Below are 23,374 nucleotides of genomic sequence, written 5' to 3'. Positions count from 1 at the left end.
CACAGATTTGGAGATCCACAAAGCTACAAATCAAAGAAATTAACTCAGAGCGGGACCACAAGTGACGCCTGACACAGGTTGGACACTTGCCAGCTTCCCTCAAGTTTTGATGGGACATGTAGGCAGCTTGGCAGAATGTTGGACAAGTGACAGTTAAAAAGTCCATTGGACAGCAGTCAGAGAGTCAAGCTACAAGACCAGGATGCCTACATTTCCCATCAAAACTTGAGGGAAGCTGACTAGTGTCCAACCTGTCTCAGGCATCACTTGTGGTCCTGCTCTCAGTGCTACTTCAGATTTCTGGTTTTGAGTTTTTATACTGTATTAGACTCTTGTTTCCAGAGCTACTCACCATAGGCAGCTGGGTTCCCCCTGCTTTTGGGCAGGTTGGCGCGAAGGATGGCATTGTTGAGGGTGTTGAGGTAGGTAGGCATACTGTGGTATCCCTTGTTGTTGTAGTAAACCTGGGCAACACAAAGAGGAGGGTTAGCCAGAACATATCAGCCATCCGATCTGGAGGTCTTTCAATAGAACTCATGGTGTGTGACAGGAGGTATAGAGCAATACCGTTCAACACATAATTATGCTATCAAAACTGCCGTATGTTTTGTGCTTGTAAGTTTTAATTAGTATGAAATGCAGTGGTGAAATTGCTCACTGGTGATTCTTCTAGGAAACCCAATGGTTTTGAACGAATTACCTGGGCTACAAATTAGCTTCTGGGCTGAATCTGAAGTGTGGGTTGTTTCCTTTAAGTACTAAACTGTCTGGAACCAGGGTACCTAACAGACCACTTACCCATAAGAACCTGTCCAGCAATTCAGATCATCTACAGGGATCCTCCTTTGCATGTATAGCCCCTTAGGGAAGGACTCTCCTAAGTGGTAGCACTTCGACCATATAACTTATTTGCCTGCAACTCTGTTTGGCCAGGTATAGACTTCTTTTGACCAAAGCATTTGGTAAATGTTGGTCCTTAGCTGCTTTACTTATTTTTCTTCATTTAGGTGATATAATTATGTTTTGTTTTATGTTGGTTTTAGTTGTGCTCCTGAACTAGCCTTTTATGGGCTTCAATCTTTTAATTGCTGGATTATTAGCAGAGCTGGTGTACGTGTATTGATATACTGCTTGTATTTTGATTTTATACTGTAAACTGCCTCAAGAGCTCTTGACTGAGAGTTGTGGCTCATAAATATTTTAGTTAAATACAAGAAAACGAAGCAGCTCTCCTACCTGGGCTGTTCGCCGGACTGCAATTTTCCGCACCATGGGAGGAGCTTTGGCCCCAAAGGATGCGGGAATGGATTTCTGGATATTGCCAAAGGTCATAGCACCATATCTGTTAAAAAAAAAAAGGAATGCAAAAGGTAAGTTCTAGAAGGGATATTGTAAAGCACAATATCCTTGGGCTGAGGAGACAGATCTCCCTAGGATCCCCTGAGTTAGGAAGCAAATAGTGCAGGCGTAATCCACCCTCCCCGCCCCCACACACCTGTGCAACCGGAAGCGGTCTGATGTATAGAGTAAGTACTCAGAGGCATTGCGCCCTGTGATGTCTACCAAGATGTCTCCTGTCACCACTTTCATCTGTGGGGGGTGGCCTCCAACTCCACTTGGGCAGGAGAAGCCTGTGCCCTGCATGGAGCAAGTACACTTCATGGGTTCATGGATGATGTGGGGCAGGGATGGAGCAGAGGTGACCATTTCTGTGCAAGAGAAAACACACAAGCAGCTCTCAGCCCTGGATTCTTTGCTGTACATCTTATTCATTGCTAGTTAATAAAACATTCCTCTTGTTTTTTGAACAGTAGATCTGTTGGAAGAGGAGGATCCAGCACTGTCTCTCTCCTCAGGGGGACAAACCAAAGAGTTAGAAAGATAGAGAGGTCAGGGCACTCTGTTTACTGTTTACTATTGTTTACTGCTCTGACTGTTCTTTAATATGCAGGTTGCTATTCTCAGGATTTCCTCCTCTTGACTTCCTCCCTCTCACTCCCTCTCTTCCTGGCTTTGTTCCAGGCAACACCTCTCTCCTTTCTCCTCCCTCCATCTTGGCAGCATGGATGCAGGCCTTGCCCTGCCATCCGTGCCCATCCTTAGACTAGATAGGTAGTTAGGATCTGTCTCTCCTCCTTTCCTATCAGAGTATGGAGTTCCTGCAATAAAGAACTCTCATTTTTTTCCTAAATAAAAACCATGTGTATACTTTTATTATTTTCATTCCTGCACACACCATCCAGCAGAACGTGCTCACAACCACCTATAATCACACTTCCTATGCCTAATGATAGACTCTGCTAACGGCCCAAACATGGAATCCTTTAATTAAGTTTCTGGGGCCTACATAACGATTTATTTATCAAGATCTTCCAGGCAAAATGAATAAAAACAGCACATAAAGCAGCAATCCAGCCCAGTTCTCCAAAAACTGGATCCAGCCTCTCATAACCTCTGTCTCATTTGTTGGCATTCCTTACCTTTGAGAGAGGAGGGGTAGGTGGTAGAGTTCCAGGCCCGCAGCAAGTCCTCGTCCAGAGAGAAGGGGTAGTCTGAGGGTGCTGGGGACGGGGGTGGTGGCACAAAGTTGGAGAGAGGCAAGCCCTGGGTGAAGGAGTCCACACACATTGCGTCGAAGTACTTGGCTGCCAACATCTTTGACTCATTGCTGTTGAGGTTCAGTGTCTGGACTAGCTGGTCTAAGGTGCTGTTGAAAGCCGTCTTAAGCACACAGGTGGCACCCACACCGGAGGGCAGGTGGAACGTTCCCACCATCTGTTGGGGGCTGGCATCTGGTGACAGCTTTAGCCTGAAAAGGGGGAGGGAGGATCACTTAGGAGAGAGGGCTGAACAGAACTCAGGGGCAGGAGACTCCAAAGAATCTAAGAACAGGTATAATCTGGTTATTAAGAGACTGAACTACTAATTGGAAGCCCCTGGTTTGAATTTTACTTCTGGCAAAAACTAAGAGGCAATCCACTATTTTGCTCAGCCCTTCCTCCTGCAATATTAGTATAATAATAATGACCTGCCTTTCAAGGTTGTTAGGAAGATAAGAATGAGAAGCACTTGGTTTTAAACAATAAACATTTTTGAATGTTCAATTCCACTCAACTGGAAATGGGAGAGAACTTATGAATTTTCATGCCAAATAAAACCGAAACGTTCATCTAGCCTCATTTGCATCCCTTGTCAGCAGAGGTTGGAAGACCCAGGTTCACAAGCTGGGGAGCTGCCATCACCTATTTGTCCCCCTGATTTGGTATTCAAGGGTATACTACTTCTGAATATGGAGGTTTCCTTGCCATTAGGGAAAACAGCCATTGACAGAACCTACCCTACATAAACTGTTCTAATCACTTCCTTAAAGCTTTCTAGGCAGGTAGCCATCATCACATCCTGTGACAAAGAATTCTCTACTTTGTCAGACTGATGAATTAATTAGCAGGCACACATGAGCTCATGGCAGGAACAGCAGTATCCTCATGGAGGAAGCACAAGCAGCCAAACAACATATCTTGTCTGGAGATCTTACAGCCACCTAATCCAGTTCCTGTGGGAACCTCTCAAGAAAAGGACTGGGGGAGAACATGGCTGCTGTGCCTTTCTCCCCACAGGGCTGTCCTCCCTCACAGCAAAGTATACTCCACAGTTCATTGCATATCTGGTGTGCAAAATCCTTCAAGAGCATGGGTGGTGGCAAGCAGGATTGCGGAGAAGGCTCCTTCACTGACAGAAGTGCCTAAAAGGAAAAATGTCACCATTTTGGCTCAGTGGCAAAGCATCTGTTTTGCATGCAAAATGTCCTGGATTCCGTCCTCAGAATCTCAGGCCACAGGTGCTGGGAAAGGCCTCTCTTTGCCTGAGTCTTTGGCAGGGCCAGCAAGCCCATAGAGGCCAGGTAGGCGGTGACCTCAAGCGCAAGGGCCCTGGAGAGGCGCTGGAGGGGGTGTCAGGGGCGGAGGCGTGCACTGCGGAGCTGGCGTGGCTGGCCCGCAGCTGCTGCAGCCAGCCAACCCTGTGCCACAGCCGTCACATGCCCACAGCCGGGCGCAGCAGCCATGAGCCGCTGCTGGGGTGGCGTGCAGAGCGCGGAGCAGCCTCTGCCCGCCACCCCAGCCATCCGCCGGCGAATGTCCCTGCTTTCACTGCGCAATGACGTCATCGTGCAGTCCACGCGTGTGGGGGGGGGGTTGCTGCAGGCACCAGAGACCCTAGCGCCAGCAGTGGTATTTGGAGAGCCTCTGCCAGGCAGGAAGAACAGTAATAGATGTAATATATCAGTGGGCTGACTCTGCACAAGGGAGCTTCATGTTCCATTCCCCGATTTTATTGGCTTTTTAAAAAGGTTTAGATCAAATCATGGTGTTGGTGGCCTGTCAACGACTGTTAGCCACAACAGCTAAATGGAACCTCCATGTTCAGAGGCAGCCTACCTCTGAACACCAATTACTGGGAAGGTGGCAAAAGAGGGAAGGGGCTTTGGCCTTTGAACCTGTTTGTGGACATTTAAAAACACCTGGTACTCCTCTGTTGGAAACTAGAAGCTGGACAGGATGAACTGATCCAGCTGGGCTCTTCTACTGTCATGTTTTCTGATCACAGAGCAGTTGCAAATGGTAACTTGCCCTCCTCTGCAGTTCTTCCAAGAGCTTTCTCGTGGTGCAGGGAAAAGAAAGAATAAAGTTCTCACCGGTATTCGTGCCGTTCTTCATTGGCATATGGGATAAAGTTGCCTTTGGGTTGGGTGTAGTTGTGATACTGGGATGGTGTGAGGATGAGGGGAGGCAGGTCTCCTGTGGAAATGCAGGAATCATTTGTCAACAGCTGACTTGGAGCTCTGGGAGCTGCTAAAGGAGTGCTAGTATGCCCAAGTGCTAACACGGCAAGGAGAGGGCTGAATCTACCCAGGATGGAGAAAGCCAAGAGGGGGGCTCCTGGTCAGTCTATTATCCGCCCCACCCCTCATTGCTCTGTGCATTCACCCCAGCACCATGCATCCTAGTGTTTATCAACTTCCAGCCTTGCCACTTTGCTCGGTTGAGGATGATGGTTGCTAGGCAACCTGAATTAGGCCTGGAGGCTGTCACCATGAAAGAGACTTCATGCAATTTTTGCACAGAGAAACTGCCATAAGGATTTGCCTCCCTGCAGCAAGGTCACCATTCACTTTGTATAGGAAACATTTGTTTGCAAAGGTCTCCTTCCCACTCCCACCCTCCCAAAACTCCAGCTCATGAGAGTTAAAGGACAAATAGAAATCTTGGTGCATTCACCCCCTATTCCTGTTTATATTAGTGATCCTTAAACAGGGCCTAATTCACCTCTTCTTTGGTATACCCTGGGCACTCTGGGAAAAGGTTACTCTAGGATAGCCTGGGTTCAGAAGACAGAATACATTCCATAAGTGGGTAACTGTTTGGGATATGCTCCCATGCAGAATGCTCATGTGCATGAAGCATGTGTGCCAAAAGAAAGCCCTCACTTCCTGAATAACCACTTCAGTAGAACCCAGATTAGAAATGCTGCTGCAGGGATGGGGGGGGGGGCTCAACTTATTTTTATATCAGTTTCTACTAAATACCTCTAAATGTGTCAGCTTGGCTGGCCATTGTCACTATAGCACCCTAGCCTGGTATTTATTCAGTCCTCCTACATTTCAGGGTGGCAGTGGCAGAGAACACTCCAGGACAACCGGCATACATACCTATCTCAGGTACAGAGAGGGCCACTGTCATAGCCACACACACAAAGAAGGCAGGCAGCAAGATCTGGGAGAAGAGAGCTTTGGTGTTGCGCTTGGCACAGTGGAAGCGCTTGACGATCAGCCCGTGGAATTGGCGCAACTTAAGCCAGGAGCCCTCCAGCTTGAAGCTCCCCTGCCCAGCCAGTGCATGCTCCTCAGAGTCAGTTTCTTGGTCTACAGCGGGGAAGAGCAAAAGGGAAGCACAGGAGAGACTGAGGCGCTCTCTCTCTGGGTGCAAATGATCTCTCTCTTAAGCAGATATAAAAAGAAATCTATCACAGGAAGACATGCTGCTATATCCACATACTGAAAAGGGTCCTCAATATCAGAAAGGAAGGTTCCCAAGAAAGGAAAGGCTACAAGGTGGCATATACAACTTTGTTTTCTCAGATCCTACTTTCTTTGCCTGTTTGCTCCCTCCTTTCTGCTGTCTCTCAGTCTCCCCTACTGTCGAAATGAATGGTTCTGGATTGGATCTCCCAAATATTTATTTAAAATGCAAAAGCCAGCTGTATGTGTGTGTTTGCGGGAACAACATGAATTGAGGAATAGGGTGCTGGGAAGGAAGAAGAAATGGAAATGGCCTTCCCAAACTGTTTTTTTCCCCTTCAAGGTGGGATGGAGGTGTTCTGATTACAGAAATGGCAGAAGGGATAGGTTTAATTCCCTCCTCCCACACACATGCAGTTCCATAGCCTAATCCATGTCACTCACCCTCTCACAACTTGTTTTTGCTGCCAAAATACAATTCTGGGGATCTGATCACGGATCTGCAATATTGTGTAGTTTGATACTTAGAATGGAAGCTCCTTGAGGCCGACACCTTCCCCTTTTGTGGCTTATGCTGCTCTCTAAAGTGCCAATGCATGTTGATCATAGCACATATATAATAAATACCACCTCTGAGGGGCAGGCAACAGCCTAGCAATCTTTCTGGGTCTAGGGTATGCTCCAACAGTAACCCAGTTTCACACAGATGAGACAAAATACAAGCACACAAATTTATAATCAAAGATTTTCCTGGAGAATAAATCTTGTCTAAAGTTTCATTTCATCAAAAGATAGGTTTTAAAGATATAAGATATGCCCCTTTCCCCAGTTTCTAGAACCAGAGAATCTGGTAGTGCGATCGTACCCACCTTCTCCCCCACCCCCTGTGATAACGCAAGGTCTCTCACACAATGTGTTACAAACCTTGCAAACTGACGTTATCAGGGTCTTGCGGATTATCAAACAACGGAGAGTAATCCCCATAGAACTCCGAATAAGCCCCACCTTCATCACCCCGCACGGAGCCCGCAGAAGAAGCCGAGCACAGCGATGTCTGAGACTGGGCTAGCTGGGAGCAGTCCAGCAGGTTGCTGTGGTCCATCTCTGGCTTGTTGAGCATTTCTGCACCTGGATGAGGCTCTCCATTGGCCTCAGGTTTTGGGCCCAGTGGGGGTATGGGCAGCAGAAGAGCATCTTTCTTGGACTCTTTCACATCTGCAAGAGATGGAAATTGTGAGGCCTGCAAGAGGCACCTGTGAGATGGATGCTTAATGTAGTTAAGCAAGTTCTGTGTGTGGAAACTCATGCCCAGACTACCTGAAATATTAAACATTCATAGTGCTCTGATTACCTTTTGAGCTGTCTCTTTAATTTATATATAGCTTTAGCTGCCTAGAGATGGGGTGAGTTCCCCCTCATTGGCAGTCTTCAAGAGCAGCTGGACAAATACCTGTTGGGGCTGCTTCAGGCTGTTCCAGCACTGGGCAGGGGGTTGGAACTAGATGGTCTATAAGGCTCCTTCCAACTCTATGATTCTCTAGTTCTATGAAATACCAGCATTCAGTTCACTGAAATGCTCTTACCATAGTTTAGTTGTTCAGTTGCTGCCACCTCTTCCATGTCCTGAGGAACAAAGTACCCTGGCAGCCGGTTGGCCAATGTGGAAAAAAGGTTGTGCCACTTTCATCTCAGGCATTCAGACACAGGGGCCATTTTCACATGTCTTTAAAATAGTGTGATACTCACAGAAGGCTGCTGGCTTCCTTGCACGATTTTTGACACCATCCATTTGCAGGCAGTGATGATGACACTTACGTGGCGTTTTGTAAACGGATGGCATCAAAAAGTGCACGAGGAAGCCAGCAGCCTTTTGTATCATGGTATTTTAAAGATGTGTGAAAATGGCCAAGGTCCTCTCTTTCTTCACTGGTTATTCACTTGCCTGCTTGTTACCAGTGGTGTTGCCTCCTACCCTCCTGTTGCTGCTGGGAAAGTTTACTGCCCATCCCACCACATCTGGCACTTTTTAAAAAGCAGCAGCACTGGCATCCCATGAACATGAAGTGTAGCTATAGCTCAGTAGAAAGGCACCTTGCTTTACATGCAGAAAGTACTGGATTCAATTGCCTGCATCTCCAGTTAAAGTAACAGGTGCTAGGCAAGACTTTTCTCTGTCTGAGACCCTGGAGAATTACTGCCTACCAGAGTAAATGACGCTAGGCTGGATGAACCAACTGTCTGATTCAGTATAATGCAACATCACACAAACTCTTCAGTGAGCTTCCATGACTGTGAAACAGGAACTCTGGTCCTTCTTACCCACATCACTATTCTCCAGAGACTGATCTTCTTCCGAGACCTTAAGGAAGACTTCCTCCAGAGTGGTGTCCATCAGCCCAAAACTGGTCAGGTCCAGGTCATCCAAGCTGTGCTCCAAGTGCTACAAACAGGAAGCCAGAGGAAGGGAAATCATCTCCAGAGCTTCTGGTTAAGCCTAGTATAGACTCACTTTCTCCTTTCTGCCCCCATCGCCATATTTTAGATCAGCAGAAAGCACCCACTTAGGCATACAGTTCTTGCACGAAGTATGAACAGGAAAACCACAGAGGCAGATGTTTTTTGTGAATTCCCTATAATTATGCAGCTAATAACTCAAAGCACAAAGTCAGAAACAGTGGAAGCATTGGCCACACTTCTCTTGCTTTGTTGGCGAAGGGGGTAGTCATAAATCAGCATCAATTTATTGTTTTTAAAGCATGTTTAGCTGTTAACAGAATTTTAACAAGATCTATCATCTCATGCCTAGATATATGAAGACCTGAGGAAAGAAAATGGGCAAGGGGACCAAAAGTTTTGCCTGTTTTTCTCCTCAAGGATACCCCACCCCCATTTTTCTAAGTTAAACATTAGAAATTTTGGTAAACTCATATTTCCCCTTTTGGAATGTGTGAAATCTTCTTTCAAAGGTTTATTCTCTCACAATTATTCTATTTTAGTACAATCTGCTGCATCAGAGCATGATAAATGTGTCCTGTAGACATACCTTTAATATTTTCAACACTACTTAATTTATTTAAAATGTTTATATTTCACCTTGGATTCTCAGACTCAAGGCAGATATATTGTTGAAATGTATCTAACATCTACAATTCATATGCTAGTATATGATAATACACCATTGAAAAGTTCAGGGTTATTTCAGTGTTAAAAACTTTAATATCCAAATATGCCACTGATCCTGTTACAAGACTGTTCCCATTTAAATAAACTTTTTTGTTACAAAACCTGTGCCGTTTTGAATTCTTATTTTTTCCTACCTCTCATATGGTAAAAATTAAGATACTTGCACTACAATAGCTTAGTGTAGCAGTTTGCAGCTCTCTTCCTAATACTGGGCATACTTATCATTTTGCCATTTTGTTTCGATTTCTGTTAATCTAGGCTACAAATTAGCCCAGTGGATCCCAGTTCCTTTCTACGCCCCTCCTCCTCCATCATCCCCCCCGCTCATGTGTGCTCATAAAACAGCTGATACCTGAAAGAGCCTCTCAAAACAGCCCTTCTTGACAGCTTCGCTGGGTAGGATGTAGGACAGTTCTGTGTTGGTGTCAGAGATGAGGAGGCAGGAGGCCACATACTTCTTGATGAACTGCGTGACCCGTACTTCAGAGCAGGGGCTAACAGAGGAGTGAGACGGGGGACTATGGGTCTGTCCAGAGTCTGAATAAGAGGGGAAAGAGAGAAAATGGCATTATGGAAACCAGCCTGCTCTTTGCGATGAAAGGTGGGCTAAAAGGGGAGAGAAACAGTTAAGGTAGGCAAGAAATTAAATGTACCAAATAGAGTCAAGGGGGAAGAAGCTAAGGTTGCAGAGCTGGAAAAGGCACTGAAAAGGGACAACTAAAAGGATGACAGAGTTGAAGCACCTTCCTAATGAGGAAAAATGTTTTGGGAAGTTAATATTATTGTTGTTGTTGTTGTTATTATTATAAATTATATTTCTCATCTGCTCTCCCCCATGAACAGGCTCAGAGCAGAATACAACATATATAAAATACATAATCCTATTATTTTAAAACCAGATAAAAACATCAATAAATATATAAAACAATTTCTAAAAGACAGCAGTACACATATTGCACAACCCAAACAGCAATCTGTGGGGCCAAATGGTCAACTATTAGATGTTGACAGAAGAGGGGGTAAACCCCTCCCCCCATGGCAGGAGGCTGGTTTCAGGGCCCACCCGCCTCAGCCACCATATGCCTGGCAGAACATCTCGGTCTTACAGGTCTGGCAGAAAGATAATTCCTGCTGAGAACCAGGTCTCCACAGACAGAGAGTTCCACCAGGCACGAACTCAGCCCTGGTCCTGGTTGAGGCAAGGAGGATCTCTTTGGGGCCAGGGACCACCAAGAGATGTTTATCCATTGATCTAAGTGTCCTCCGGGGAACATAGGGTGAGAGGCAGTCCTGTAGATATGCTGGTCCCAGTCCACTAAGGGCTTTAAAAGTTAAGACCAAGACCTTGAGCCTGATCCGAAATTCCACTGGGAGCCAGTGCAGCTGGCGCAATACTGATGTTATATGTGACCAGAACGGACTCCTGGTCAAAACATGCGCTGCCACATTCTGGACCAGCTGTAACTTCCAGAGCAGGCCCAGGGGTAGCCCAGCATAGAGCGAGTTACAGTAGTCCAACTTGGAGGTGATTGTTGCATGGATGACTGCAGTTAGGTCACAGGTCTAGAGGTAAGGGGCAAGTTGCCAAACTTGTCAGAGTTTTACAAAGAGATGAACATATAAGGCTGCTTCACTCCATGAAAGACTCTTAGCTTAGCATTTGTTGATTCTCACTGCATCTTGGCTGTGAAAGGACTTTTAATACCTGCTATCAGAGACCTTCTTAGCTGAAGATACGAGGGATTGAACCTGAAACTTCTGTATGCAAAGGCTGAGACTTTTGCCCCTCCCTATGATTAACAAGGGGAATGGATAAGCATTCATAAAATTATTTCCGGAGACAGAAGTTTTTCCATCTTCTTTCAAGAGTCATGAAACACTTTGCTGATTTGCAAGTAGTTCAGGTTGGTCAACGCATAAGGCAGTTTAAAAGATGGAGTCAAGTTGCTTGGAACCAGAACCATAGTGCAACACTGCCAGCCCTTTCTGTGGCAAGGACTAGAGGCTGGAGCCAACCACCAGTGATTCTTTCCAGGACTGGGAGAGAGACTGAGCAGAGTTGCAAATCAGGAGTGCTGACCTGTGTTGGTCCGGGAGTCAGACTGCTTCTTGACCACAGTGAGTTTGTATCCATCACCGTAGGTACTCTTCAGGAAGAGGGGTGAGCCGCAGCACTTCAGCTTCCCATGCGAGATAATAGCAATGCGGTCACCAAGGAGGTCGGCCTCATCCATGTGGTGTGTAGAGAGCAGGATAGTCCTTCCTGTGCAAAGGGAACGGGGAGAGGAAAAGAATGACATCAGGAAGAGCATAGTAATGACCTCTCAAAAGACTCATAAATCAATCCCGATTGGAACAAGCTGCAACTTGAGAGCAGGGGCCCCTTGGAAAAAGACTTCTAAAGAAGCTATATAAGTCACATGAATAAGTAAATCTATTACTTATCCCGGCATATCTTCGGGACCGCCTCTCCCTGTACGTTCCCCAGAGATCACTTCGATCAGCGAATAAATATTTACTTGTGGTCCCCGGCCCTAAGGAAGCCCGCCTCGCTTCAACCAGGGCCAGGGCCTTTTCAGTCCTGGCCCCAGCCTGGTGGAACGCTCTGTCAATGGAAACCCGGGCCCAGCGGGACATATTATCGTTCCGCCGGGCCTGTAAGACAGAGCTGTTCCGCCAGGCATTCGGTGATTGAAGGGGCGGTGCCATGTCGGCCTCCCACCTTTGGGGTGGGGGAGGGTTCTCCCCACCACTGCACTTTGTTAATTTGTTTTATTGTTTGTATATTGATTTTAGTTCTTGTTTTTATCGATTTTAACTGTTCACCGCCCAGAGCCCCTGGGGATGGGCAGTATATAAATTGAAATATAAATAAATATAAATAAACTATAATGCAAGAGCATGAACAATGCCCCAGGTTTTTCACCAGTCTCTATCTGTAGAGCCCTGGGAGGGAGTAGGGATTTAGTTCTCTAGGCTATGCACCTTGTTTGTATTTGAGGATGAGATCCCAAATTGCTCTCCTTGCATAGGGGTCCACGCCAGCTGTGGGTTCATCCAGGATGACTGCCCGTGATCCCCCGACGAAGGCAATGGCTACGGACAGTTTCCGCTTCATCCCACCTGAAAGTGTCTGCACCAGCGAGTGGCACTTGTGGGTCAGCTCCAGATCCTCAATCATCCTACAGGATCACAACCAAGGAGGAGGGGGATAGTTTGGGCATCGGACCAGGAATTTGCTTATTTTAAAAAATGTAAATATGTCTGAGATTTAAACACACACATGCACACTATACATTTTAAAAGCAGCCAATAACAATAAAACACAAAATATCATTTCTTTAGGGACAAGAAGTTTGTGCCACCTGTCTATGTGTCTGTCTGACTGATTCCCAAACACAGAAAAGTTTTTACTTTGGCCCAGTTTAATGTTCTATCCTTTGTACTTTTAGAAGGGAGATACTGTGGTGTACTGTGGCAGGAACATTGTGCAAGTGAGGGAGATGAAACTACTGGGCAAGTTTTATTGTGTTGCCCTGTTTATTACAATCTTAGATATGATTCTGTTATTCCTAGTCTAAAAAAAAAATACCTAGGTAGGTCAGAGAAATCATATATTTTCCTTCTTCTCTCAGACCATAAGTCTTGCTTTATAGACAGAGTCACCAGAGTTTGTGCACCTACTAGAGTTTATTGTAGTTCTGTATTAATTTAATGAAATATATTTGCTATTTTTATATCCATGTAATCTTTTATATTAAAATTTCTAGTACTGTATCTAGTTGTGTGCTGTCTTTGAATAATTAATTAATTCACTCACTCACTAAAAAACACTGATAAATAAAACTGTCAAAAAAAAGTCCAGTAAAAACAACAACATCACCCTAGTAGCTCTACACAGAGGGAAGAAAAAACGAATATGTAAAAACAGACTTGTCTGAAACTACAATATGTGGAAAATGTACAAAATCCACACAAACAAGAAATATAAAACAAAAGCAAAATCCTAGACAGGCAGGTTTGAACACTCAACCTAAAATTCAACAGCCTTGGTTGCAAGACAGTTAGCTGCAGGAAGGACATTCTACTAGAAAGAAGGTTCTGTTCTCCAGTCACCACCCACCTTCCTTAAACAACTAAAGACATATAGAACAGGGCCTCCAAAGAAGATCAAAGTTGCTGGGGATGTTCGTGTGGCAGCCAGCCCTCTCTTGGTTCTTCCCCTCTTCTCCAATCCTGCCCAAGACTCACCTGATGGAATTTTTGTGTGAAGCTTCTGAGATGTGTCAAGAAGCAGCATGGGCTTTTCTCACATTTTTCTGACCTTCAAGTAGCTCAGTAGTGAAATGGGAACCCTTGCACACGTTGTCCAAATGTACACCCACTCCCAAACCAAATAACTTCAACTACAGGAAAGAGAAAAGGAGCTTACTTATCCATCTCCTTGCGTATCTCCTCTTCTGCCATGCCCTTCAATTGTGAGTAGAACCACAGATGCTCCTCCACAGTCAGTTTATCAAAAAGGACATTGTGTTGGGGGCACATGCCGAGGTTCTTGCGGATCTCATCCATTTCTGTCCGGATGTCATGGCCATAAATGGTAGCAGAGCCAGAGGTAGGTGGGAAGAGTCCTGTCAGGATGGACCTATGTAGGAGGAAAATTAGTGGTGATGACATCAAGATGTGCAGTGATGTCATTGAGGAGTGCCTCTCCTGCTCCCTACAGATGAAGATGTGAGAAATGCAACTTCCATTCTCCTTACAATGAAGGAGTGATACAGCCAGATGTGATCAGGCTATCTTAGAATCCACACTTCCACAATCACACAACCTGTAGATATTGCCATGAAATCTTACGTGTAATGATAAAAAAACCCCACAAAGTTTCTGGCCCACTTTGTAACAGTGGAGCATTTGATTGTAAGTGGACAGGTTCATTATAATGCTTAGATCGCACCTACAACATTAACTATTTTGAAACCAGTTAACTACTGTCAAAGCATTACCTTTCTTCCAGTCCTCCTTCCCACAGAGAACTAAAAAGTGCCTTGCGAAAGTGATGAGAATTTTTTTTTAATTAGGCAAACACCCCCAGTTCTGTCGCAGTTCCTTGAGTTCTTTGAATGGTGGCCATGACATTTGTACAAGCTTGAAACTGGCTTAAAATGTGCACTGTGGATCTACCTTTTGGAAACTACAGAATATTTCTAGAAAACAGTAAGTGGAAGGATGCTTTTTGTGCACCCTCCTACACCCATCCCTTTGATGACATGTCTGAACACTTTTGCCCCAACACTCAGCCACCCAATCCTCCTCTTCCAAAACTTTGCAAGACGTAAGTCTTTTCCACACAGGGCTTTTTCATCGGTTCTGGCCCCATACTGCATCGATTTCTCTCCAGACTTCTGCATGTATGGCCAAAATACCCCGATTCAGTTTCCAAACTGTTTCCCAGAGAATTTTGCATTCCTCACAAAGAAAGGCTGCAACCACCGCAGAATCTATCTTTCTCCCCAGCTTTTCTCCCTGCATGCATACCCTAATGTTTCTTTTCCAGCAAAGTCAAACCAGGCCATGCCTTTCACCCTCCACTTTATTCCCCTGTATCCTGATTGGTTGAACGGCAACCAATCCATTTTTTAGAGATTTTTAAAAATTAAATGCCAATGATGCAACTTTGGTACTATTAAAAAGACACCAAAAAACCCCCTTTGTGAGAGTCCTCAGCCAATAGACTAATGAAACTGACAAGTCCTCAAAGCCTGCAGCATAATCCTGGTATTTTTCTAGTGAAGAAATAAAAAACAGACCCCATTTCAGTTTAACTCCTTCAAAGTGTAGAATTAAAGAATCGAAGCAGTATGGGGCCAGAACTGATGAATAAAGCGGATCCAATCCTCATGGGTTGAATACACAGAAATCCCGATGTAAAGTTCACCATGTGGAAGAGGCCATAGTCAACATACTCATCTTCTCATATTAAAGGGGTAAGGAGTTTTCCCAGAAAATATGAAAGTTTTGATGTCCAGGTTGCCTATGGTTTTTGCCTGACTTGTTCCCATCAAAGTATATCTGTGTTCAATGAAAAACCGAGTCTTTTCCCCTTTATCCCTGGTGGTATCTGGTCTCTGTTGAGAGGGAACATGACCTCAGCCTCTTGGCACTTGGTGCTTCTGTGCCCTACAGCCAAGTCACTCACATGGTTGTGGTCTTGCCAGCTCCGTTGTGGCCCAGGTATGATACCACCTGGTTCTCATAGAGGTTGAGGCTCAGCTTGTTCAAAGCCAATTTTTTATCTGTCTTGTAGATTTTGGTCAGTTTGTCCACACAAACCACCAGTGGAAGGTGGGTTGGCTCCTCCTCAATGCCACGGGTCTCTTCTGGACAGAGAAGAAATTGAAGAGTAAGGTTATTATTACCTATAACAGAATAAGTAACAGTGCACAAAGACCTCCGCAATACATGTAATGGTAATTCAGTCATAACTTTCCATGGCAATGAGTTTCATGGTTACACTGTCTGAAATTCTTCTTTATTCTGAATTCACTACAGTGGGATGCAATGCAGGTCTATAAAATTATGGGAGAGCTTCAAAATGCTTCACCTTGTTTTATAACACTAAGATTGCAGGGTAGCAGTGCTAATCCACAAGAAAATTCTGGAGAGTCGCCACATAATACCTTTTGAGTAGGAAGAACCTCAATTTGACATAATAGTATGTCTGTGAGTTCCCAAGATCTCTTCCTTAAGCAGAAGTTCAGCAAAGAAAATAAAAAAGAAGGAGCATTGAAAGTGAATGGTCATTTCCTTACAAGATGAATAAGCCCCTGGTCTGCACTTTGAGAAGTCTTAAAATGGAATGTAGGATGTATTGGAGACTTAACTAGATTCTGCATTGCTGGGTGCAAAACAGATTTCAAAATGCACTTCAGACTACTAGGATAGAGAAGGAAAACAAATGGCCACTCTTTAAGAACAGAAAAGCCAAAAGTTATTCATATCTGTCCCCAGCAGTTAACTGGAACAACTGGGTCTCACTGTTAGGGCAGAGAGCAGGAAAAAACCTTAGTAATCTTCACATTAACAAAGCTGAAGATTAATTTTAGGTGATACCTCTGCCTAGTGTAACAGTACAAATGGTTTTATCATTGCTTAATTGCTGTTATGACCTGTATCTTTAAGGTTTCCAGAAACTGGTGCTTTAGATAGTTTTAAATTCTGTGGCCTGTCTCCCTTCATTTTTTAGATTTTATTCCACTGGCTGTAAAAAAAAAATAGTATTTGTTTTTAGGCAGTGAGATTGTAAACATCCTGAGTATTATTTATATTGGAAAGGTAGCATATATATTCCCTAAGCAAACAAAGACAGCTGGCAATAGATTCAGGACATGGGGGAAAGAAAGAATGGTCCACCTCTAGTGTCAATTTTTAGACCTTTTCTTTTGCGTAGGCACACTATTGTATATATAGTGTTCTGCATTTTGCTGCATGCATTGGACAGTTTGATGAATGCTAAAAAAAATTACGCATGCTTTGCTGCGAAATGGTTTCAATTCATTTGCCCAGCTGTTGTATGTAGTGGTTCTGTGCCATTGTTGTTTGATCCTACATTATCAATAATATTCTTCCTGTTAAATATTTTTTTGTATTCCAACAAATTATTGTTTTTTTCCCCCTTTTGCTCCATGCTTCTTTAGGCATTTGGTTTTGGAGATGGGGAGAAACAGAAGCAGCTAAAAAGGCCTCAAGTTAAAGAAATAAAATTCTACAGAAAACACAGTTTATGGAATTCAGTGCCACAAGATGTAGTGAATGGCTGAAGATAGTTCTACACTAGACAAATTAATGGACAAGAACAGATCTCTCAGTGGCTATGTAGAACATCCATGTTGAGAGGCAGTGTACCTTTGGGTGCCAGACACAGGGGGGCAAATAAATGGGGAGGATTCGTGGCTTCATGGCTTGATTGTGGGCACCTAGTTGGACCAGATGGCCATTTGGTCTGATCCAGCAATGCAGCTCTTACAGTCCAGGTTATCGTTGAAGGAAAGGGCATTTTTAAAAAGTTTTGGAGCAAATACGGTAATGGACAAAATATAAAAAATATAATGTGAGCAGTTCTCCTTTCTGAAGAGGAAAATCTATTTGTTTCTAATTTGCATTTATCTTTTTCTGCACTTCCTGAATTTTACTCTCTCTTTTTCAAGGCCCACAAGACTGTGTCACATCCTGTCACTCGTTACCATGAGCTCGCCAGCCTTCCGCTGTCTCTACCAGACCACTTCCACTGTCACTTCTTACCCAGCCTCCTGTTCTCCATGGCACAAGCTTGATCTTCTTCCATGACACTCAAGCGGGTGGTACGTGACCAGGGCCACGTCCACTCCCAGGCCTCGGTGCGCCCATTCCCCAGCCAGTAGGATTTCTGAAACGGGAAGTACCAGGGCCGGGGAAGGCCATACATTCCTGAGAAAGGAATAACAGCTGGTGTGAAATCTGAGCCGGAGCAGCTTCATAGCTAAGAAACTGAGATGTGATCCAGGAGGTTCCCCTGTTCAAATCTCACATCTGCCAAGAATTTACTATGTGGCTTTAGGCAAGCAAACCCCTATCTTTAACCACATCATGAAATTCAGGTATAATAATACTGACCTACCGTACAAAGGTAATAAAGATATTACAATAAGTTAGTGTGTAAACTACTTTGAACTTTACATTTTTGTTATTATTAATAATTGAAGAGGCATAGGTGGGAGCTGTCAAAAAATGTGCAGCAAGAAATAGTAATGATGCAACCTGGCTCCTCAATTCTTAACTTGCCCTCTGGCTTTCTTTACTTTGGCCCTGACACACCACCGCATATGATTAAGCTGACATGGATGTGGTTCTTCTCACCTCCAGCTAGGATCACCTCTGGATTGACCAGGCAGGAGATTCTGGGGAAAATGAGTCCGCTCTCTTTCTTTTTCTTTCAAACATCAAGGGGTGTAATGAATGTCTAACAGCTGTTGTGACCATGGACAGCCTAGCCCACATTTAGGAAAGCTGGAGCAAGAACTGCATCAATCCTTTCTTAATTTGTATCCAGCCCCCTCCCATAGGACATGGTCCTTCATTGTATTACATCAACCCTGTGAAGTCGGTTTGGTTGGCCAGACCTGCTGCTGGGTGTACAACCTTGAATCCACAGCTCACTCCTAAGTGAAGATGGCCAAGACTGGCACATTCACACCCTCAGACCTACCTGGGTGAACAGCCTCGATGTACCATGTCAGAACCCCATAGACCACAGCATCGATAATCAACATCATCATTGATAGGAGAAGGTTGAAGTCATCCCCTTCCACAGGCGATTGGCTGAAGGTGTGCCACTGAATGCCCACGCCTGCCACTTCATACAGAGCAAAGTACTTGGAGCCAAGCCCAAAGGCTGTGGTGGACATGAGGGACTGGGAAAGAGAGGAGCACAAAAAGTCAGGTGTTGTCAGTCAGACTGGCTTCTTGCGCTCTATCTACTCCAGACTACTTATAAACAGTAAAAATTCTACATCAAGAAGAAAATAATTTTCAAAATCAGGCATGCACTAGCCTAAGTTATACCACTGCCACTGCTCCTGAAAAGAAGCAAAGAGTTAGCCAGCATGCTAAAGATACCCCATGCTGTGGCTAACAGAGATACAGCTGAGCTTTTGAGATTTTATTTTTCATGGCACAAACATTATGAGCAGCTTCATCATAAAGCATTGAACGCTACTTGGAAAAGGTTGTTCTCAAGAACCAGAATTTTGGCATTTGATACAAAATTCTGCGCCCACACCAAGTTATAGTATTTATACCTACCCTGTAGGTACACAGGAAACAAAACCTCCATCCTTCACTTCCTTCCACAAGAGAAGGACTGTGGCTTACTGGGAAAGCTAATGCCTTGCAAACAGTCCCTGGTTCCATCCCCAGCCCCTCCAATTAAACAACCTTAAGTAGCAGGTGCTGGGACAGTTCTCTGCCCAAGATCCTGCAGAACTGCTGGTCTTGTTTTCTTGGGCTTTTAAGATGTGGCTGGGAAAGCTAATGCCTTGCAAACAGTCCCTGGTTCCATCCCCAGCCCCTCCAATTAAACAACCTTAAGTAGCAGGTGCTGGGACAGTTCTCTGCCCAAGATCCTGCAGAACTGCTGGTCTTGTTTTCTTGGGCTTTTAAGATGTGGCTTTGTCACATGTGAAGCTGGTTTTAGTTTTAGAGTATGGATAGGTCTATTGACATTTTACTGCTGAATTTTCCCTTTCTTTTCATCTTCTGTGATTTTGGTTTTAAAAGCTTTTTCAAAGAGTAACTATTTCATTGCTCTAAAAATTGTTTGCTGCCTGTTCTATTAGCTGTAGTGGTTATGAATTCACTGGATTTGTGTGTGTATGTATTTTTGGTACATCATCGTAAGAACCCTCATCACTTAAATAAACTAATAATGGAGCCACATTCCCTTCTCCCCCAGTTGCTTGCTAGCAAGTTCCGTTACCATAGATGTCATCAATACCACCTCACACCCTTCTTTGAGAACTAAGTTGGCAATAAGGAGAAACAGGCAGGTGATGTCATCAGGGTGTCAGTTTTAGCACAAAGATTTCCAGTTGCTGACTCCTTGCTGCTACGGAGCCTCAGAAAATAAGCAAAAGGAAGGAGGAAGGCCTCTGTTTACTCACAGCAATGCACTTCTCAAAGGCTGTGATCTTGTCATGGGCGACTTCCTCCCGGATGGCAACGTACATGTACGGGACGTAGCTAAGAAAGTAGATGATGCCGCCACAAGCGGAAGCCAGCTTGGCTTTGGAATAGAGCACGGACACCAGGAAACTAAGAAAAACAAGGCAGAGATCATAGAAACCCACATACTTATGTCAAGAGGAAAAACAAGTACACTCCCCATCAAAGTGAGTTAATTCTGAGTGCCAGGATTGCAAGACCTCCAAAGTCCCCACCCCCACCCCCGCCTTTTACATAGTAGGTCCGAGGCAATGCAAGATTGCATTGCAATGCAAGATTGCATATTCTTCCTCTTCCAGATTAAGGAGGTGCCCATTCAGGGTGCTTTGCCAGAGGGCTGTTTAAATCCTGGGGATTGCTGGTGCAACCCCAAGGTGCACACATTTCTTTCTAAGGTGAGCTTCTGAGCCTCAAGCCAGGGTTGAAAAATCCTAAATTCCATGCCAAGAAAATACAGAGTCATGGGTAAAATATTGAAATTAAGTACATTTATGTATAACCAGAGAAGCCAAACTGACGAGGGGCTATGCTGGACACTGGACCATCATTCCTTGTTCCACAAGAAGTCTGTTCACAGCCTTGCTAGATTTATAGGAAGAGCAACTCAAGGGTAATAGTTCAGGTCCTTTTCCCACTAAGGTGGTAAATTTATGTCTGGGTTAGGTTGTGTCAATTTACACTACAGGTGGGGGCTTGAATGCCAACACTCCTTCATACCCCCCCCCCCAAAAAACCAGGGAACTAGTATGTCAGGGTGGTGGAGGTGAACTAGAATAAGGCTTGTCTCAAGCAGGGAATATTTTTGTCTTAAGAAGGTTCAGTGTTGTGAGTACCAATGTGCAGCCTAAGGGAATTCAGCACAAATGCTGGCTGGCTACTCCCATGAGAACTAGGAGAAAGAGACAGAGATGTGTACTAGTAGATCCCCTGTTCAATACTCACTGCTGAAACAGCAAGCCACTCTCCATAATTTTGCAAGTGTTCTGCTTTTTTGTGATTTTATAAAAATCATATTGTTATTTGATTGTGTACACTGCTCGAAAGAAAGGGGAATATTTGACCAAAACACAGGAGGGTACTGTTTTAAATTAAAATGAAAAGGATCACCCTATGGTAATACTGCCATATTGCAGAGAACATTCAAAAAGATGAATGTCGAATGTCGGCCAAAGAAGAGTGGCCTGCATTCTGTGGCTGCCTGTGCAGTTCCCCCTTCAGCTCACCAGAACATGATGGTGGCCACTGCATAGATGGCAAGGAAGAGCCAAATGATGAAGACATCGCTGTGCATCAGGACCTTTCCGTACTTGAGGATGGCAGTGAGCGCTGTGACGGAGATGGAGAGCTGGACAAAACCTGTGATGAACCAGGCTACCCAGTGGACAGCATTGTTGAGCCCCATCATTTTCATCACCTGCCGGGAGGAAAACGTGCAGAGAGTCAGCCCAATAGCCCTGCCTCATTCCTGCTAGAAGGGAGCTCCTCTTTAGCCTTTATGCTTTTTCATAAAACATGTATACATTGCAATGTGGTAGAAAACAGAGATTCACTTTTGGGCCTTCCACGCTTTCTCAGAGCCAAGCCACAAGTGACGCCTGACACAGGTTGGACACTTGTCAGCTTCCCTCAAGTTTTGATGGGAAATGTAGGCATCCTGGTCTTGCAGCTGTAATGGAGAGCCAAGCTGTAAAACCAGGATGCCTACATTTCCCATCAAAACTTGAGGGAAGCTGACAAGTGTCCAACCTGTGTCAGGCGTCACTTGTGGCTTGGCTCTCAGAGGTTTTTAAGCAGGGCCGTTTCCACACTAATCACCTTCAATTGGAAAGCTGTGGAACGTTGCGAACAAAACACAGAAGATAGCATTTTCTTGCATGATGTCACACAAAACTCGCACGAGAAAACGCTATCTTCCGCATTTTTTTTTTTGCAATGTTCCGCGGCTTTCCAATTGAAGGTGAGTAGTGTGGAAACAGCCCAGGTGTACATTGTTTCCCTCTCTCCTTGTTTTATCACAACAGCCCTGTGAGAACAAAAGAAGAATGGTACAAAAATCATCCAGTCAGTAGTGGCTCTGAGAACAGGGCTTGAGACAAAGATCTTAACCAGCAAGCAACATAGTATGAGAGTTGATCCTTCAAGTACTTCAGTCATATGAACACACAATGTTGCCTTCTACTGAGTCAGGATCATCTAGCTAGTGGTTTTTGTTAAGGGATTTTTAGACCCCTTTCCATAAAATCTTATGAGCATACATTCAAGCTGACAGCACGTAAAGCACACAAACACTGTGAGATAGGCCTTGCTCTAGGGTCAAGATTCTTCCTCTGAGATATCCTGCTTGTCAGATAAGTCTCTGGTAGGCGAGAAGGGTCACTGAGCAAAGTATAAACATTTTCTTGTTTGGGTTATTCTAATTAGATAATTAAGACTTTAACCTTGAATGCATTCTTTCCCAAGAGGATATCAGATATATGGCTCCGGCTTCTCAAATGTTTGTATAATTAATTTGTCACTCAAGTTTGTCAGATGTCATGTATTCTGAGAAATACATCCTTTTGTGTCACTCTGACAGGGTGTTTATACTAACCTTTGATCTTTTATTCTGTAAACAATTAGCATTAAGGGTATATAAGATTCTCTGATGCAACTGGTCTTTACACATATGATCCTAAAGGGAGGTGTTATGTGTCTGGGCTTATTCTATAAACAATAAACCCATATTTCTTTATAGATCATTGCTTTTGGTGCCCTGATTTTGTGTGAAGTTATTGACTGATAGCGGGGTATGAATTAAATTCTAGTGACTCAGGTTAGAGATGTTCATATCACCTACTATCGGAGCATTTTACACTGAAGATGCTGGGGACTGAATCTGTGAACTTCATCATGCAAGGCAGATGCTATGCCACAGTTCCAAGTTGATTAGGGCTTTTAAAAATAAACTTTGAATTGCGCCCAGATTGTTTCATGGATAACCAGACTGCGCACACCAAATGCTCTGAACATTTCGAAGTACTGCCATCCTCCTCCTGTGAGGCAACTCTCACGTTCTGAGTCAGGCAGTGGTAAAACGTGTGGGTAGAGCATTTTGCTCACAGCTCAGCACTGCTTCACTGTCCCCAGGGAAGTGCTGCACATATCTAAGCCATTAAACAACCATTTGTTGTATTGATCCACCAGCATTCGTGGCCAGCCGTCCTCACTCACCCCCTTTCCTGCTCCGGGCCAATTCTTCTCCCAATGACTGCTAGTTAACTGAGGACCGAATGTCAGTGTCTCATGTGGAGCTGAGTTTGCACCCTTCATAAAAATAGATTTCCTTTGCAAAAACTCAGCAGACAGGATTTGCCATTGCCTGCCTCGGGACTCCAGGGCTAGAGACTGACAATAGGTTTTTCATGAAGTTAAAAACAC

At 44.4% G+C, this 23,374-nt stretch overlaps 1 protein-coding gene across 3 annotated transcripts in view; it reads right to left on the bottom strand.

The window, feature by feature from the left end:
* The window catches only part of ABCA2 (ATP binding cassette subfamily A member 2), an 86,949-nt gene that overhangs the window by 19,205 nt on the left and 44,370 nt on the right, over nt 1-23,374 (bottom strand). For 2 of the 3 annotated variants that reach the window (XM_054997361.1, XM_054997359.1), the window contains 17 exons: nt 21,181-21,371; nt 19,897-20,047; nt 18,444-18,648; nt 17,501-17,665; nt 15,399-15,579; nt 13,632-13,844; nt 12,185-12,381; nt 11,280-11,462; nt 9,552-9,736; nt 8,336-8,456; nt 6,941-7,231; nt 5,708-5,920; nt 4,694-4,796; nt 2,481-2,809; nt 1,496-1,709; nt 1,237-1,342; nt 353-464 (listed from right to left, as the gene is read on the bottom strand). In XM_054997361.1, coding sequence (XP_054853336.1) covers nt 353-464; nt 1,237-1,342; nt 1,496-1,709; nt 2,481-2,809; nt 4,694-4,796; nt 5,708-5,920; nt 6,941-7,231; nt 8,336-8,456; nt 9,552-9,736; nt 11,280-11,462; nt 12,185-12,381; nt 13,632-13,844; nt 15,399-15,579; nt 17,501-17,665; nt 18,444-18,648; nt 19,897-20,047; nt 21,181-21,371 — 3,160 coding nt within the window. The remainder of the gene's footprint in view (nt 1-352; nt 465-1,236; nt 1,343-1,495; nt 1,710-2,480; nt 2,810-4,693; nt 4,797-5,707; nt 5,921-6,940; nt 7,232-8,335; nt 8,457-9,551; nt 9,737-11,279; nt 11,463-12,184; nt 12,382-13,631; nt 13,845-15,398; nt 15,580-17,500; nt 17,666-18,443; nt 18,649-19,896; nt 20,048-21,180; nt 21,372-23,374) is intronic. The other variant, XM_054997360.1, reaches the window with a different exon arrangement.

The sequence above is a fragment of the Eublepharis macularius genome, chromosome 14, assembly GCF_028583425.1.
Source record: "Eublepharis macularius isolate TG4126 chromosome 14, MPM_Emac_v1.0, whole genome shotgun sequence".
Lineage (NCBI taxonomy): Eukaryota > Metazoa > Chordata > Lepidosauria > Squamata > Eublepharidae > Eublepharis > Eublepharis macularius.
Note: the sequence above shows the minus strand (reverse complement) of the source record. Positions and strands in the feature narration are given on the sequence as shown.